This window comes from Malania oleifera, chromosome 3 (genome assembly GCF_029873635.1).
Source record: "Malania oleifera isolate guangnan ecotype guangnan chromosome 3, ASM2987363v1, whole genome shotgun sequence".
NCBI classification, from domain to species: domain Eukaryota; kingdom Viridiplantae; phylum Streptophyta; class Magnoliopsida; order Santalales; family Ximeniaceae; genus Malania; species Malania oleifera.
Window position 1 is genome coordinate 61,913,706 of NC_080419.1, and position 17,885 is coordinate 61,931,590.

General features: G+C 36.2%; 1 protein-coding gene across 3 annotated transcripts in view; it reads right to left on the bottom strand.

The window, feature by feature from the left end:
- Positions 1–313: 313 nt before the first annotated feature.
- LOC131152288 (uncharacterized) overlaps positions 314–17,885 on the bottom strand; it is a 105,002-nt gene continuing 87,430 nt past the window's right edge. For all 3 annotated transcript variants that reach the window (XM_058104101.1, XM_058104100.1, XM_058104102.1), the window contains 3 exons: positions 8,273–8,493; positions 802–838; positions 314–709 (listed from right to left, as the gene is read on the bottom strand). In XM_058104101.1, the coding sequence (XP_057960084.1) occupies positions 591–709; positions 802–838; positions 8,273–8,493 (377 nt within the window). In that variant the 3' untranslated portion in view covers positions 314–590. The remainder of the gene's footprint in view (positions 710–801; positions 839–8,272; positions 8,494–17,885) is intronic.

A 17,885-nucleotide genomic window follows, 5' to 3' on the forward strand; every position in this document is an offset into this window, starting at 1 on the left:
AAATAGTTATTCCTCATCTATTTCTTGTTATAAATTTATAATATATTCACTTTATGAATTATTTTATTATAACTAAATACTTGTTATTCTTAGGTATAAGCATTTCATGAACCAAACATAACTTGAATTATCGTAGTTTTATACTCTCTTGAGAAACACTCTCCTGAGAAACATAGAAATTGTCATAAGATTAGAGGGTTATTTATTTATTTATTTATTTTTCAATATTACCATGGCTTTCCAGCACATTTCTTACTTGATCTGAACCTATAATTTTCATGCTTTTCAATTTCCATAGCATTACTTGAAAAAGTTGAAGAAATCAAAGATTTACTCATTTTTCATCCTTTTTTTTTATTTCAACGGGTGGACTAATCTTCAACAGATTCAGAATATGATGCTTATGCATGCATACATATTGAAAATTCCAGCTGAGATTTCTGACAAAGAAATTGCCAGCCATTTTAATGTCTTTCTTTAGTCATACAAGCTCATCATACGATGCAGATATTGATATAAGTATATTTTATTCAATTACTTATACAAGTTTAAGATGCACACAGGAGCTCGTCCAAATTCAGGAGGACAAGTTACTCGAGAATGATCTGAATTCTATCACCCTTTTGGTCGTTCAAATCCAACAGGACCTTCCCTCTAGTTTCCTCAGCTGCATCATCCAACAATGCTTTGAGGTTTACACCCCCCAAAGCTGCACAGCAAACAAAGGTGACACTAATTTCTGTTAAATTTTCAAGAACTTAAATCACAGACAAGCAAATTCATAAAATAGTGACACAATACCTGGAACTATATTTTTTATCCCTTCCAAAAATCCAGCCTGTGAAAAATGAAAAAGAAATTATTGCTTTCCTCAAACAGAAGTTGGTACAACATGAAATGCATAGACGAATTATATAGTGGAGGCCACATATTGGAGAGATCGCAAATTGATTATGAAAGGAGTACTCATATTTCGGAATAAAATTGAGCACAATAACCAAGCAAAATGAGTGTTGCACAAGACAATTTTCTGCAAATGAAAAAATAAAATAAAATAAAACCACTTTAAGTTTCAATGCAATCCAAATGCCATCCAGGTGTATTTTGCTTCTCCAACAGCTCCTCGAGTAATTCCATGACTTAGCACCACAAAAATGGTAAAAGCACTTTTCAAGGAAGATGACAAAAATACAAGTACAAATAAAGAAATAAATAATGACAAATCTGGATGATAAAATAGGAAAATACAAAAAGGTTAAATCTGGCAAGTGCTTCAAGGCCCAAAATGTATACTTAAAATGAGGGAAATGTTGAGGGGCACAGAGAATTGCATCTCATGTGAACAATGGTGTCTTCAAACAAGAATATGTTATTTAAGACTGCTAAATGTATGATTGTAGATAGTTATGAGTCTTGTGACATGATATGACTACAGCCATTTTGACATTCTAATGGACGAGTTTATTGAATTGATGTGGCACAATGAATTGGGGGAGCAGGTATATGAAGCAGTTACATTGCAATCCAAATGCCATCCAGGTATATTTTGCTTCTCCAACAGCTCCTCGTGTATTTCCATGACTTAGCACCACAAAAATGGTAAAAGCACTTTTCAAGGAAAATGACAAAAAATAAAGTAAAACTAAAGAAATATATTATGTCATTGTTTTAGTTAGTAGCATGCTCCTTAGTGATGGGCATGACCTTTAGGATCAAGTCAAGAGATGGGTGACGAGCACAGAGAGGTGCACAAAAGAGGAACAGAGAGAGGCGTAGAATAACATGAAGGGTGGTACCTCATGTTTTTAAAGAGTATAAGGGTTGATGGAATATAATAATCTCTCTTTTTTCTTGTTTCTTTTTTTGATAAAAAGGAAGATAAGATAGAGAACAGAGAAGTTACAACCTAGACGAGGACAGGTAGTCCAAAAAAGTATTAATCAAGAAAACCCCTCTTTAAACCCTTTCCTCCGTAGTTCACTAAGCACTTTAAATTTTCTAGTTCTCTGTGGCCCTTCTTTGCCCTACTTTTACCCCCATCAAGATGAACTTTGTTACCTTCAGTCGTAAACCGATCTCATCCATCAATTATTGAGCTTCTAAATCCTTCCTGGACATCTCCTCCACAGGTGTAGGTAGAATTCCATCATTACACTATAGCTTATTTTCCATACACCATCATAAAAAACAGAAATCCCCTTCCAACCTTCCACCAGAGATGGAGGCACATACCATAAATTGACTCACCACCTCCACAGCATATATGTCAATCTAGTGACAATCAAGTAGGTCAACTCAACAACCAACTGCCCATACTGATAATTGTCTTCACAGTTCAGTCCAACATCCTTGGACAAATTTACATATCAACTGGTTTAGCTCCCAACATACCGGTCTCACTTAGCGAGTCCAAGGTATATTTTCATTAAGACAGATTTAACCATTTGTAATGATTTAATAGATCTGAATTCGTCGAAGGAAATTGTACATGATCACATAAATTGGCGGAAAAGGATTCATGTAGCCGACCTCACCTAGTGGAAGTTAAGGTTTGGTTTGTTGTTGTATAGATTTAACCATTTCTTATACCATACCATCTCAATACCAAGAAAGTAATGCAAAGTACCCAAGTCCTTAATTTGATTTTTTATTTAAGCCACTCTTATCTATGCCACTCCTTGACCAAAGTAACAATAGATAAAAACTTAATGATCAGAGTAGCACAGGTAAACCAAATATAGACCACTATACTAAATTTGTTAAATTAAGCTTGAGACTGCTTAGGAACATAAATCGCCTAATGCAACCTAAGTACCTTACCATCCTCCACCTAGCAATATACCCAAGAGGTTGATACATGTATACTCTTTTAGAAAATCTCCATACAGGGAGGCATTCTTCACATCAAACTAGTACAAGGGCCAATCAAAATTAACTACCAACAAGTACAATACATGAACAAAAGTTAGTTAAGCAACAAGATTGAAGGTCCCAAAATAATCAATGCCATAAATTTGGGTGCATCCCTTTGCATCCAAAAAAACCTTAAGTCGTTTGATACGGTCATCAGGAAGATATTTGATGGTGAAGATCCAACAACATCTAACCAACTCCTTACCAAGAGCTTCCACAAGTCCAATGCCCCTTGAGTGGTCAAGGCATCCATTTCAACATCCAATGCATGCTTCCACCCAAGCATAGCAAGCGCTAACATATGAGGAAGGGAGAGGAAAAGGAAATTGACAAGGAAAAAGAACGCACAAGACTAGAAAGGTGAAGAACTGAAACATGAGCAATAAAATAAGCAACTAAGGACAGTTGGGTATACTCAAGTAACTATCCATAAGAAATTGGCAAATCTAAATCACGGGATGTATCTCCAAAACTAGAAGTTGAAATGGGGAAGGGAAAAATAGTGGTACATGAACAAAACTTGTGCCATAAATACCAGAAACAACAAAGAACATGGATGATCCTAGATAGATGGTGGAAAAAAAAGAAGGAAATTTTCCCCCATAAAACACTGGAGGGCATCTTGTTAAGCAGAAAACTAGCATTGGTCCAAAAGGTTCTAGGAACATGCATGTGAAAGAGTAAGGATTGTGCTATGTCAAGTAAATGTCTATGTTTTCAATCTTAACTATTCTATTAGGGGCATGATGCTTGATGAATCCTTTGGACAAGCAAAAAGGACTAAAACTCATTTTTACAAATTCAAGTGCATTATCAAGTTGAAAATTTTGAATTCCAATGCCACACTACATTTTTAATTCCCAGTGGAATTAAGTAAATACATTAATAAATTCAGATAGGTCTTTTAACAAATAGATCCAAGTCATACGAGAAAAATCATCCATGGACACAAAATATTGATGACCAATCAAATTTCATGACTCTACACAAACCCCAAATCTCTAAATTAATAAGATAAAACAATGATTTACTATAAGACTTGACTTTAAACTGAAAAAATGTCTAAATATGCTTTTCCTATTTGACAAGAAGAACACTCAAAACAACAAATAGACTTGAACATAGCAAAAATTTGTTGCAGTTTTAAAAGGGATGGAAGACCCAAATGAGCATGCCATTATATAAAGAAAGGCTGTGGCTAGAAATTGAAGTCGTATGACAAGAACACAATCCAGCACCACCAAAATAGTAAAAGGCATCCTTCTCAAGCCCTCTACCAATCCCCTTCTTTGTCTCAAAATCCTAAATAACACAAAGAGAAGGAAAAAGATCACAAAACATTTATATGATTTAGTTAATTGACTAACAAGAAGTTGAAGGAAATTTAGGCATGTATAACACAAAGGAAAGAGGAATAGAAGGGGAAAAAAAGAATATTGCCAACCAAAAACAAGTGTAATTGAAAAGGTAACCTTCGAGTTTAAAGAGTGCGTTTCAAGGGCCGAAATAAATTAGGAGGACTAGTCACGGGTTGTCGTTGTGTGACCTGGAGGTCATGGGTTCAAGGCGTGCAAACAGCCTCTTGCAAAAATGCAAGGTAAGCCTGGATACTATAGACCCATTGTGGTCCGCCCTTCCCGATTTCTGCATACGCAGGAGCTTTGTGCACTGGGCTCCCTTTTTTTTATTTTTTTATTTTTTGTCATAAGGCACCAAAATCAACAACCTAGGGTGAGGAAGATAAATAGGCAAAATGTCCGAGCCAGCCATACTTGAATGAACCACCATAGCACTAGATATAGAAGACCGAGTTTGGAGGTGTCAAACCATGTGACCAAGATTGTTATACTCCTCTTAGAACATGGTAGATGATATTTCCAATGCCCAAGTGGAGCGGCTTGATGCATTTGAAGTGTCAACAATAAAATCACCCTCAAACACGAGACTTATTGGTTAGAGTTGGTGTATAATGGAGTTTGGAATAGCAATTAACAGCATAGTTGTCCTTGCCACAATGTGCACAAATGTGACAATTGCCACGATGAACTCCTCATCCTGATACACTACCTCGGCCATGATTGCCATCCAAAAATTGTTCTCTTCTTGCAAAACTTCCCCTACCATGGTTACAGGCATGTTAACCATGACTAAGCCATCACGGGAAGAAGTTTGAGAAGAAAACTAAGAGCCATCTTTGGTCATCCTTTGGACTTCTAGAATATGCATCATTCATGGAGGGTATGGATTCACTCATTTCATGGGCAAGAATTTGATTGCATATGGGTTGAAAGCTTAAGACTCAACCCAGATAGAAACTTGGCAACCAAGAACTCTGCTCGTTGTCTCGTCACTCAACAACTAACTAGTTCATAGATGTTCCTCTCACATACCAAAGTTCTATAATACTCAATAACATACCTGCCTTCTTGGACATATTTGAAAATTTTCTCAAATCAGTCAAAGAATACGAGGTGGATTCTTATCTTGTGAGAAGCTTTCACAAATATCATCTCATACAACTTTACTGTTCTATGAAACATCACGTTCACAGCAATTTGTGGATCCATGCTATTTGACAACCGCACAATCAATATGTCTTACTTCTTCATCCAATTTTCATAATCCTTTTGAGTTTGGAGATGGAGGAGAATGCAGCAAATACTTGGACTTACCTTTTGCATTAATACATGCACTACTTGATACCACAATACGTAGTTGGTGGATCCAGTGGCTGTGATCTGTATGTTACTATAGAAGCCATCAAAACCACCCCCAATGCACTGCAATCAGCACACACCAGTATATGGGATGAACAATACAACATCGCATTAATCAGGCAGTACACACTAGAACAGAACAGCACTTGACAACTTCAAAGATGCACTTGCAGCATTAGAACTTCAAAGATTGGCAACAACTAGGATTAGAACTGAAGTTACAATATCCTGCAAGGAATTACTTGACCACAAAGAACAGGACAGACCACAACAAAACTCCTCAGGTACTCAAATAAACAACCTGCCAATAGCCACAGGCATTATGGCTGGCTGCTACTAGAAGCAACTGAAAGCAAGAAGAGAAAATGGAGTCATCGAAAGTCAATTGAAAACAGCCAGCAGATAATACAAGATTGCAAGCAAGCAAGAAATGCAGCATCAAAATAGCGTCATCATGCACAATCAGCCTATGGAACAGCGAGGATGCACTATACAGGAAACAATATAATTGACTTCACATCAGCACAAGCAGACACAGCAGCCTACCAAGGATGCTGCACAGCCTAGCTGAGAGGAAAAGTGTCACTAAACAACTCTAAAACCAACCAAAAAATCACATCTGAGAACAGATTAAGGAAATATAAGGGAAAAAAAAGTATCAAAATCAACTCAGTTGAAGTCAGATTTGAAGGAGATTAATGCTCTGATACCATGTTGTAAAGTCAGAGATGGATGAGAATAGAGAAGAAGAGAAGAGGAGAAGAAGAAAAGAATAAAAAAAAAAAAAAAAAAAAACAGGCAGCAATTTCTCCAGCTCCAGGTCTTCCCTCTTATATACTAATAATAAAAAAATAAAAAAAAGACAAAAATTCCCCCACTCAAACCACATAATTACTAAAATAGCATACTCTATTATAACAAAGATACTCGGTCATGAAACTCATCGCAATAAATTGGCTCATCTATGGAAAAGGAACAACAAAGACATGCAGATTTTTCACTTGGACTTGTCTAATTGGTAGATAGAAACAGTTTAAAGTTACAAATAAATAGCAGCTTCAAGAACAATAGAAATGAATTAATGTTAGGTTTTCACTTCCTTTTTCCTGGTGTGCACTATCAGATCTGAGACTTTTGAGTTTTGACTCATACCTAATAGCTGGCAGAGGCAAAGCTTCTTGGTTAGGGAAACAGATTCATTGATGGTGGCTCATCCATTGTGATTGCCCGAAACAATGAACACAGGCATTGATGACATTTGCAATAAAGACATTATATTCAAGAAAATTCTAGAGTCATTGTTTATGGCTTCTTTCAAGTATATCCAGCCAAAATTGGAGCCTAAACGCTAGGGGGATTTCAGTGAGGCTTCTCAATGGAAGAAAAACTTTGGCTGAAAGCCGAACTTTAGGAATTATAGGGACAAAATTGTGATTCTCATAAACCGCTGTGTTTTTTTTTTTTTTTTTTTTCTCTATTCAAAATTTCTATATGTATTTTGGGTCCACATTTTTAGGATACTATTTCCACAATATTTTTTTAGTAATTTGATTAGAAAACTAGCACTTGAGTCATGCTAGGAAGCTAAAATACTACCAAGTGCTTTTATATCTTTTTCGTCAAAGAAAATATTTCGTATATAAAATCCCCTAAATTTAATTGTTTTTTTACAGTTGGATTTAAAATTATGAGTTGAAGTTCAGTTGTTTTCCCCAGGGGCACCATTTTCCTTCGACTGTACCTTCTCTTCTTCTGCCTCTCCCCTTTTCTCTCGTCTCTCTTCCATCTTTGCCCACTGTCTCTGTTCTCTCCCCTTTCCTTTCCTCTCTCATCCAACATCACTTCCAACCTCATCCAATGAATTCATTTTTTTTTTTTTTAAATCTTTGATGTTTTCTACACTTTTCTCTTATTCCTTTCTCTTGAAGGACCCCCTCCCTTCGTTTGCTTGGCTTCAACAATGATCTTTTCACAACAATAGAAAAATAAATAAATAAATAACAAGCCATAGACTTGTGCAAGCTAAACATGATCATAAAAATATATTTCAGAATAATTCAGCATCAGAAATATTTTAGAATATAGGATTTTAACAAGAGGAACATTATAAGAAGAGGCCAGAAAAAAAAAATTGACCAATTTTTTTTAGGTATCACAAGAAAAAAAAAATAGAAAATAATTAATTTTAGCTCAGAGGAAGAAATGCATGTCTGAAAAATGACATTAATATTAGAAAAAGATGTCCACAATTTTCAATACCGTAGCTTGAAAGTTATCCACATGTTTCATGCTATTGAAGAATATTCTGTGAATTTTTCTGATTATTTACACCAATAGTCTCAGCTATTCAATGAAGGAGCAGGTGCATTTTACAAATTAGAACCTTAAAAAATTCAAATGCTTTTTCTCACTGCAAGAACATAACCATGCCAAATTTAATAAGAACTCACACAAAAGTTGTTAGCATAATATTCTATATATTCCTAGCGGGTTTGGGGTTGCATGATCTGATCTGATTTTGGATGGATGCGACAGGGACACTAATCAGTCAGCTTTAAAGTGGAGGTAAGAAGAACACAAATGAAATTCAGAGCAGTCACAGTATATCAATGCTGACCTAGATAAAAATATAAATGACTTACAGGAATCCTGATGTCAAGTTTCTCAAATCCATCTCCTCCAGTAATTTTGATTCTCAATGTCCAAGACCACATCCCAGAAAAAGGATCCCTTGAACCATCTGCACCATATTTAGTGTACACATCAGGAGTTATCACTTCCACCACAGGATCTTGAGAACTTTGACCTGTCTTCTCTGTATCATCTTCAGACCTTTGTTGTATATTGTCTATATATCTGCTTTCTGACAAAGAACATATATTTGAGAAGATTAGGGAGGATATGGATACATTTGCACCACTGTTTAAAGAAAACTGAATCTACTCAGGAAACTGGAAAATGTGGCCACACCATATTATGGTCTCAATTCAAATGACATAGTTATTATCCAGTGCCAAGAAAATGTGCTCGAAGTCTCTCTTCAGCATGGACTGGGGGAAAAAAAGCATAAGGCCAGTAAATAGTCAAACAAGGGAGCTGCACAATGCAGTTGCTTTCCATAATAAACTTGAACCAGACAGACACCAACCATTAGAAATTTAGAAGTCTCATATGCAACTAAATCAGGTCCACAAGCAACTAGTCAACTTAAATCAAAATTACTGAACTTACAATTTTCAGAATTATATGATATTATGTAGATACCCCAAATTGGCTCACGTCATCGTGTTCATTTCAGTATGTTCATAAAATTTGATAATTTAAAATGGAATAATTGAAACCTGATCACCAAATTGAATGTATTTAAGCCCGAATTCATGAAAAAATCGTTGTTTGCAATTTATTGAACCTTGCAGGGGTATTTTGGTCATAAAACACATTTAAAAGCCTAATTTTCATTTGGGGGCTACATAGAACTTAGACTCAAAGCTGCATAAAGAGGACAAAAGAGGGAGCACAAGGCTCAAGGGCAAAATGACATTAGGGCATAGCACAGGCGGCCAGCACCACTGCTCTCCCCTTTTTTCCCTTTTCTTTGCAATTATTTCTCCCAAGTATGGCCCATCAACGGACCCTTCATCAATTTGTGAGCAATTTTGGACCCTAGGATGGCCATCTTAGCATCCAAGACAGAACCCTAACCCAAGGGCTCCTGGTTAGCCTATAAATAAGAACCTAGGTTTTCACTGAAGCATCAAGTGCCAACTAATAAACCCTGCTAAAATTCTGTTACACAAGACCACAACAAAAGTGTAAACTTTGTTTTTTTTTGTGTCCCCCCCCCACCCTTTATGTAGTCTTTTGAACTATTAGCGACTTTATTTTCCATTCAAGAAAGAAAAAAGTAGGAAACTGAGTGTTTCATCCAAGTGCAAATTCATGGCTAAAACACCTTTATTTGTTTCATTATTTGTATCAGATTAATTTTTTGATTTTTTTTCCTTTATAATTCTAAATTGTATGCCTAGGGTTTACACAACCTAAGTCTTCTACATGGGCTTGGCATCGAACCAAGGTCCAAAACTGTATTTATTCCTCTTGTTGTTTATGTCATATATTTTCATTCTGCTGGATCACTCAGTTTGAGCCTTCCTCATAGTCATAGGCATCAAGTCATGGTACATAGATGATGCAAAGATTATATATATTTTTTATTAGATTACCACTTTACCTAAAAGTATAAGCTGTTAGGTCATGGGGCCAACAATGTATTAGGCTTTTAACACTCCCCCCCCCCCCCCTTCCTTCCAAAACATGTGCAGCCCAGCTGCACATAGAGAGATAAGAAAACGATAAATAACATCCATTACAAGGAATATGATATTTTTTTAAAACACCACAGAATGAACACGGGCAATGAGACTAGAACCCAGGACCTCTTGGTAACCTGCTCTAATACTATGTTAGATTGCCACTTCACCTAAAAGCTTAAGTTGTTAGGTTGTGGGACCAATAATGGATATCAAGTTTTAACAATTATTGTTGCTTGTTTCATGCTTGATTAAATATGTGATCCCTATATGGTATAAAGACTAAATTTTTATTATTGCTCGCTCCATGTTTGATGGAATGTTAGTATAATGCGTAATAACTGTGCTTTATAATACATGATTTTGTGTTTGGTAACTATATGTTTTGTTTATATCTGGATTATTGTTTGATTATTCATTATTTTAGATTGGTTGTAGAATTCATATGTCATCAAATAATTGTATGTATGTAGATATATTATATTCAATGTTAGATTACTGTTATGTGTTTATTTAGTTCCACTGCGTAGCTGAATGCTTAATTTATGACCTGAGCTTGGATTTTTTATTTGTTTTATTAAGAGTTGAGGAATACTAATTTTCCAAAAAAGAATATCGGAAGGACTAATTGAGGTGCTCAATGGCCCTTCCCCATCCTATAATTCTACAATCCTACTTTACAAAACGATCTTGATTGCATATGTGATCACAAATTGGATCACAAAATGGTAGGATCAGAGTAGAATTATAGTAGGAGCAGTAGAATCAGTCAGTACAATCATAGTAGGATCTTGGACAAATTATACTAAATTACTAGTGCTACAGGCTAGCAGTTCTTCCTGTGCAGCTACAATGAGGGGACAAGCTAAAAAATAATCTGTTTTTTTTAATATTGACAAATTTATGAACTTTTCTTTCTTTTTCTAGGTTGATGTTTATTAGCTCGTTCAAACTTCAAGTTCAAACATCAATATGTTGGTTGAGGATCTAAGCAGATTTTCAGTCCACTAATGCATTTGATGAGAATAATGATGATGGTAATAAAGATTTTGATAATGGAAAGGTCTTACTGATGCTAAAGAATTAAATAGTGCTTTGGATGTTGATACTATGTTAAAGAGCTAGCTAGATAGCTTGGCTTTTGTTATTTATTTTTCTATTTTTATTTATATATTCTAGATGTTCATGTTGTGTGGTTGTTTGTTGACTGATTTGTGTTAAAATTATGTTTTCCCCCTTTTCTAATGAGCATGTATTCCTTTTTCTTTTCATTATAAGCCGAGTTTGATTGACCTAGAGTTGCAATAATCCAAACACTCGTCTCTTATGTAAGGGTTATACAAGTTATACCATACTAGCTACTTATTATTTTCCTAGTCTTGAACACTAACCAGACAATTTTTTAGGTTTGTAATATTTAAATATATGAAAATAACATAAAATGATTTTTATGTTATTTTATATTTTATATTGAGGAATAAAAGTACATTGGGATTCCTACCATTTTGAAAGTGAATCAGAGTCCTTGTGCATGATAGTTATGTTGGTTCCTACAATTTAAAAAGGTAGGCCGGAGGTAATGGTCCATTCTAGACTTCCATTCGCTTGATTTATATTGTTTAAAGATAGTCGTTTATCTTGATCTCAAATGCTTAGAAAGGATTCAAAATAACTTTTTGCCCAAAAGGTTACATTTCCAAAACCAAAAGGAATTTATTAAAAAAAATCCGAGGGATTTAAATAAACAATGAAATTAAAAGTTATTTTTATTTTAGTGGACTGAGGGTTGAGGATATTGAGAACAAAATGGTAATTATCAAACCTCACTATATTACCATTTGCATTGTCGTGTGCCTTGCATATGAGTATGACTCAAGTGATAGCTAGCTAGTTGCCTCGATATACTAGCTCGACTGGCCAATCCTTCTTGATCACTCCACATAAATTGTGACCAGAGTTGAAAACTTGACTCTGAAGATCCAAGCAAAATGATCGCGATGTTACTACCTATTACAATGAATTGGTAATGTTATGGCAGGATTTTGATCAGTGTAATGATGATGTTTGGGAGAATTCGAACGACCACACTTGCCACAAGAAGAGAGAGGAAAACAACAGGGTTTACATGTTTTCAGCCGGCCTTAATCGGAGTTTGGACGAAGTCTGAGGCTGCATTCTCGGTAGGAAGCCATTGCCCTCTATTTAGGAAGTTTTTTCTTAATTTAGACGTGAGGAGTCAAGGAGAAAAATCATGCTGCGCAACACCGAACCCGGTTTCAACCTGGAACCTGAGAGCTCTGCTCGTGTCAAGAGGTGCTGATATTAACGACGGGTGTAAGAAACCATGGTGCGAGCATTGCAAAAAATTATGGCATAAGAAGGAGACGTGTTGGAAGCTTCATGGTAAACAAGCAAATTGGAAGCCAAAATCCAAACATGACAGTCACACGCCTACCAAACCACTGCGGAAGAGACTCAGGAGCCTTCTACCAACTCCGATGCAGTCCCTTTTACCAAGGAGAAATTAGAGCACCTGTACAAATTGTTTCAATCTCCAAAACTGTCCTTAACTCCGTCTTGTTCTTTGGTTCCGTCCTGTTCTTTGGTATAGAAGGGTAACTCTCTTGCTACTACGTTTTTAGGTGTTATTCCTAACTATGCTCATTCTTGGATAATTGATTTTGACACAACTAATCATATGACTGGTTGCTCCAAATTGTTCTCATCCTATAGTCCATGTGCAGGCAATAAAAAGGCCAATATTGCAGATAATTCACTCTCAATAATTGCTGGGATAGGAACTATCAAACTCATTTTGTTGTTAACTCTCCATGATGTGCTCCACGTTCCCAATTTGTTGTCCATCAGTAAAATTACCTCTGATCATCAATGTCAAGCTATTTTCTACTCTTCATATTGTGAGTTCTAGGAATTGACCATGGGGAGGATGATTGGCAGTGCTAAGGAAAAGGATGGACTATTATTTTGACGATGGACCTAACTCGAGTAGACAATGTCAAGTACTTGCTTAAATTTTGTTTCTATTTTCAAGGATAATGATATCATGTTATGTCATTATAGGTTATGCAATCCTAGTTTTCAATATCTAAAATACTTGTTTCCCAATTTATTTCGGAATAAAAGTTCATCTTCTTTTCAATGTGAAGTTTGTCAATTTGCTAAACATCATCGTGCATCCTTTTCCACCCAACCCTACAAATCAACAACACCATTTACAGTGATTCATAGTGATATCTGGGGCCTATGTAGAACATCTATGTATTCTAGCAAAAAATGGTTTGTGACTTTTATTGATGATCACACGAGATTAAGTTGGGTTTATCTGATGAAGGAAAAATCTGAAGTGGAAAAAATTTTCAAAAATTTGTACACCATGGTACAAACACAATTTCAAAAAAAAATATTCAAATATTGTGGAGTGATAATGGTTGAGAATATTTCATAAACATTTTGGGCCATTTTTTTCTTGAAAAAGGAATTGTTCATCAAAGCTCTTGTGTCGACACTCAGCAACAAAATGGTTTGGCTGAAAGAAAAAACAAACATTTATTGGAAGTAGCTTGGGCATTGCTTTTTACCAATAAGGTACCTAAATATCTTTGGGGTGAAGTCGTTCTTACTGCTTCATATCTCATAAATAGAACGCCAAATAAGGTTTTAAGCTTTGAAACACCTTTTGATGTTTTTCATAAGTTTTATCCAAAAAATCGGCTGTCTTCTTCTTTACCACTAAAGATATTTGGTTGTACCACTTTTGTCATATTCATAGTCATAATTGAGGAAAACTTGAACCCCAAGCCACAAAATGTGTGTTTGTTGGTTATGCTCCCACTCAAAAGGGGTATAAATGTTTTGAACCCATTTCCAAAAAAATGTTTGTTACCATGGATGTTACATTCTTTGAATTACATCCCTATTTTATGCCTCATCTTCAAGGGGGAAATAAAAAAAAAAGATTCGGTTGTGTTTCATGATTTTTTCCACACTGAAGACTCGCAAAATGATCCTTCTCCAACTTTGATTATTCAACCTAAAAACCCAAGCTTTATTATACTAGGAGAAAGTGAGTTAAGTTTTTAAGATACTGAAAAGGCAGGTCTTCCTACAGTCCCATCTCATGATGTTCATGATCCTATAATGACTAACAAAGGAGAAACAAAAAAAAAAACACCACAGCGTTGGTACCATTTGACATTGTCTACTCAGGACAGAGGACAACTCGAAAGAAAAGGTCTTCCAATCCTTCACACTCTCCAGAATCCATAAACCCTCCAACTAGTGTCCTCACCGAGCCTTTACCTCATGTTTAGTCGATTTCATCTTTGAGTTCTGAGTCCTCTAGTTCTGAACCCGAGTCTGGTTCCAATCCCGAGTTCGGTGACTCTGAACTTCCCATTGCTGTCCACAAGAGTGTGAGGTCTTGCACCCAACATCCACTATCCAATTATGTGTCATATGAAAATCTCTCACTTGTTTTTTGTGCTTTTACCTCACAATTGTCTTGTATGGAGATTCCTAGTACTGTGTAGGATGCTCTGAAAGTTCCAAAGTGGAAGGAGGTTGTCTTCGAGGAGATGAAAGCTCTTGAAAAAAATGGCACGTGGGAGTTAGTTGATCTACCTAGAGGAAAGGCAACTGTAGGATGCAAATGGGTGTTTAGAGGCAAGTATAAATTTGATGGTTCTCTAGAACGGTATAAAGCTCGATTGGTCCCAAGGTATTCACTCAGACCTATGGCATTGATTACTTGGAGACATTCGCCCTAGTCACAAAGCTAAACCCTATAAGAGTTCTTTTGTCACTTGCAGCTAATCGTGACTGGCCTCTGCAATAGTTGGACGTAAAAAAAATGTATTTCTCAATGGAGACCTGGAGGAAGAAGTGTACATGGATGCACCACCAGGATTTGGTGAAAAGTTTGGCACAAAGGTGTGTAAACTGAAGAAGTCGTTATATGGGTTATAACAGTCACCAAGAGCTTGGTTTCATAAATTCACTCAGTTGTTAAAAGATAGGGGTATACTCAAGGGCAAGGTGATCATACGATGTTCATAAGACATTCATAGTATGGGAAGATAGTGATACTAATTATGTATGTAGACGATATAATTCTCACTGGAGATGACATACTTGAGATGAACCGATTGAAGACTTCCCTCTCATCAACATTTGAGATCAAGAACTTAGGATCTCTGAGGTTTTTCCTTGGAATGGAGGTTGCTAAGTCGAAGAAAGGGATTGTTGTTTCCCAACGGAAGTATGTCCTTGACCTTCTTAAGGAGACTGGGATGAGCGGTTGCAGGCCAGCAAACACTCCAATAGATCCCAATCAGAAACTTGGAGATGACAAGGAAGGTAATCCAGTGAATACAACTCAGTATCAAAAGTTGGTGGGAAAGTCAATTTACTTATCACATACACGGCCCGATATTGCTTTTATTGTGAGTTTGGCAAGCTAGTTTATGCATTCACCCTACGAGAAACATCTTGAAGCAGTTTATCGGATTCTCATATACTTGAAAAGTACACCAGGCAAGGGTTTACTCTTCTAGAAGACCACACAGCAGAACATAATGGCATACACTGATGCATAATGGGCAGGCTCAATTATTGACAGGAGATCCACATCAGGTTAATGTACTTATGTCTGAAAAAATATGGTCACATGGCGAAGCAAGAAAGAGAATGTGGTTGCAAGGAGCAGTGCTGAGGCAGAATATAGGGCTATGGCTAATGGAGTTTGTGAGATGCTATAGTTGAAGAGAATTCTTGAAGAGTTGCGGATGCCGGTGAACATGCCAATAAAGTTGTATTGTGACAACAAAGCTGCCATAAGTATTGCTCAAAATCCAGTACAACATGATTGCACGAAGCATGTAGAGATTGGCAGACACTTCATAAAAGAGAAGATTGATAGTGGAGCTGTTTGCATGCCTTTTGTTCCTACTACTCAACAAATAGCTGATATCTTCACCAAAGGACTTTTCAGACCTAGTTTTGAGCTCTTTGTAAGCAAGTTGGGCATGATAGATATCTACACTCCAACTTGAGGGAGGTGTTGGATTTCTAGGGATTAAATTAGGACATTCTATTTTTTGCAAATAAAATCTGAAATAGTAATTTCAGATTCTAGTAGTTTCTGTTTCCTATTTTCTAGCCTAGAGATCTGCTGAATTGATTTGCTGATTTTGTGGCCTTCGTAATTGGTGGCCTTCCTCTACTATTTATCTTTTAATCGTGTCTCTTGAAATGAAATAAGAATGGTTATTCTTCTTCTCAAAAAACCTTCAAATGCTTACGAAGCTGAACTCCCTCATGGCTTGGATATATCACCAATCTTTAATGTGGCTGATTTGTACCCATTCCATGGTGATATACAAAGTGTTTTGAGTGCAAGAACTCTCCACAAAGTCATTTCTGTCATACATGTGCGAGAGGTGAAGACTAGGGCTGGAATTTGTTTCAGATTCTTGGTAAAATAGGCTGGGAGAACTGATTATGAGAATTCATGGATCAATAAGGATAAATTCATGAAGATTGACCCTAACATTTGCCGGGCCGCCAAGATCACAACTCGCACGGAGGCGAGTCTTTTCTAAGAAGCGGGGAATGATGCAATCAGCAGTCTTTATTTAATTTTCTGCTTATATCAAGTGTTGCAATTTAACTCCACTTATGATGCACTTAATGTCCTAATTTTTTAACACACAGCCGGTCCCAAGCCCGGGTAAAGGAGGGTTGCATTAGGTAGTTGACAGCCAGCATAAAATTTGTCAAATTGCTATGATATGAATATTTACTGAATATTTGCAAGGGCGTCCCCCACTAGCGACACATTGCACTTGTACCACCCGGATGTAGCGCAAAGTGGAAGAAGGTGGACGAGGTCATCACCCCGAAGCAACGCGCTGTGTCGGCGCCCGAATACGGTGTCAAATATGCGAGGGTTCCTGCATCATTTGGGATATGGGCAGGTAAAGAAGTCAGTTCAAGAAACTAGGATTAGATTAGCAACTTGGAATATAGGGACACTTACGGGTAAAAGCATGGAAATTGTGGACATAATGATTAGAAGAAGAATTAATATAATTTGCCTTCAAGAAACTAAGAAGGTGTGGGAAAAAGCTAGATAAATTGATAAATCATGATTTAGACTTTGGTACACTGGAAAAGAAAAACATAAAAATGGAGTAGGAATTATTGTAGATAAAAACTTAAAAATAGCGTTGTTGATGTAAACAGAGTAGGGGATAGAATTATAAAAATCAAGATGGTATTATGCCAAGAGATAATATATATCATTAGTGCTTATGTTCCTCAAGTCGGCTTAGCAGAAAATCATAAGAGACAATTTTGGAAAGATATGGATAGCATTTTACAAAGCATACTAGGAACTAAGAAAATATTTATAAAAGGAGATCTGAATGGACATGTTGGAAGGGATAATAAAATTTATGAGAGGATACATAGAGGATATGGATATGGCGACAAAAATGAGCCTAAGGAGATGATCTTAGACTTCGCTATGTCATATGATTTTAGTATAATGAATACTCGCTTTAAGAAGAGAGAACACTTAATAAATTTAAAAGTGGACAAAATAGAAGTCAAATAATTTTATTTATTTTTAACTAGGAGGGTAGATCGTTTATCATGCAAGGATTGTAAAGTTATTCCAAGTGAAAGCCTAACCACACAACATAGAGTCTTAGTGTTAGATATATGTATTAAAAAATGGAAGAAAAATGATAAAATAAACTAGTGTAAGAGAACTAGGTGGTGGAACCTAAAGAAAGAAAATATAAGAAAATTTAAAGAAAAAATGATCAAAGATGGGGTTTGGATTATAGAGGATGGGATAGATACAAATGCTCCTTGGAGTAGATTAGCTAGCTCTATTAAAAAGAAAGCAAAAGTGATTTTA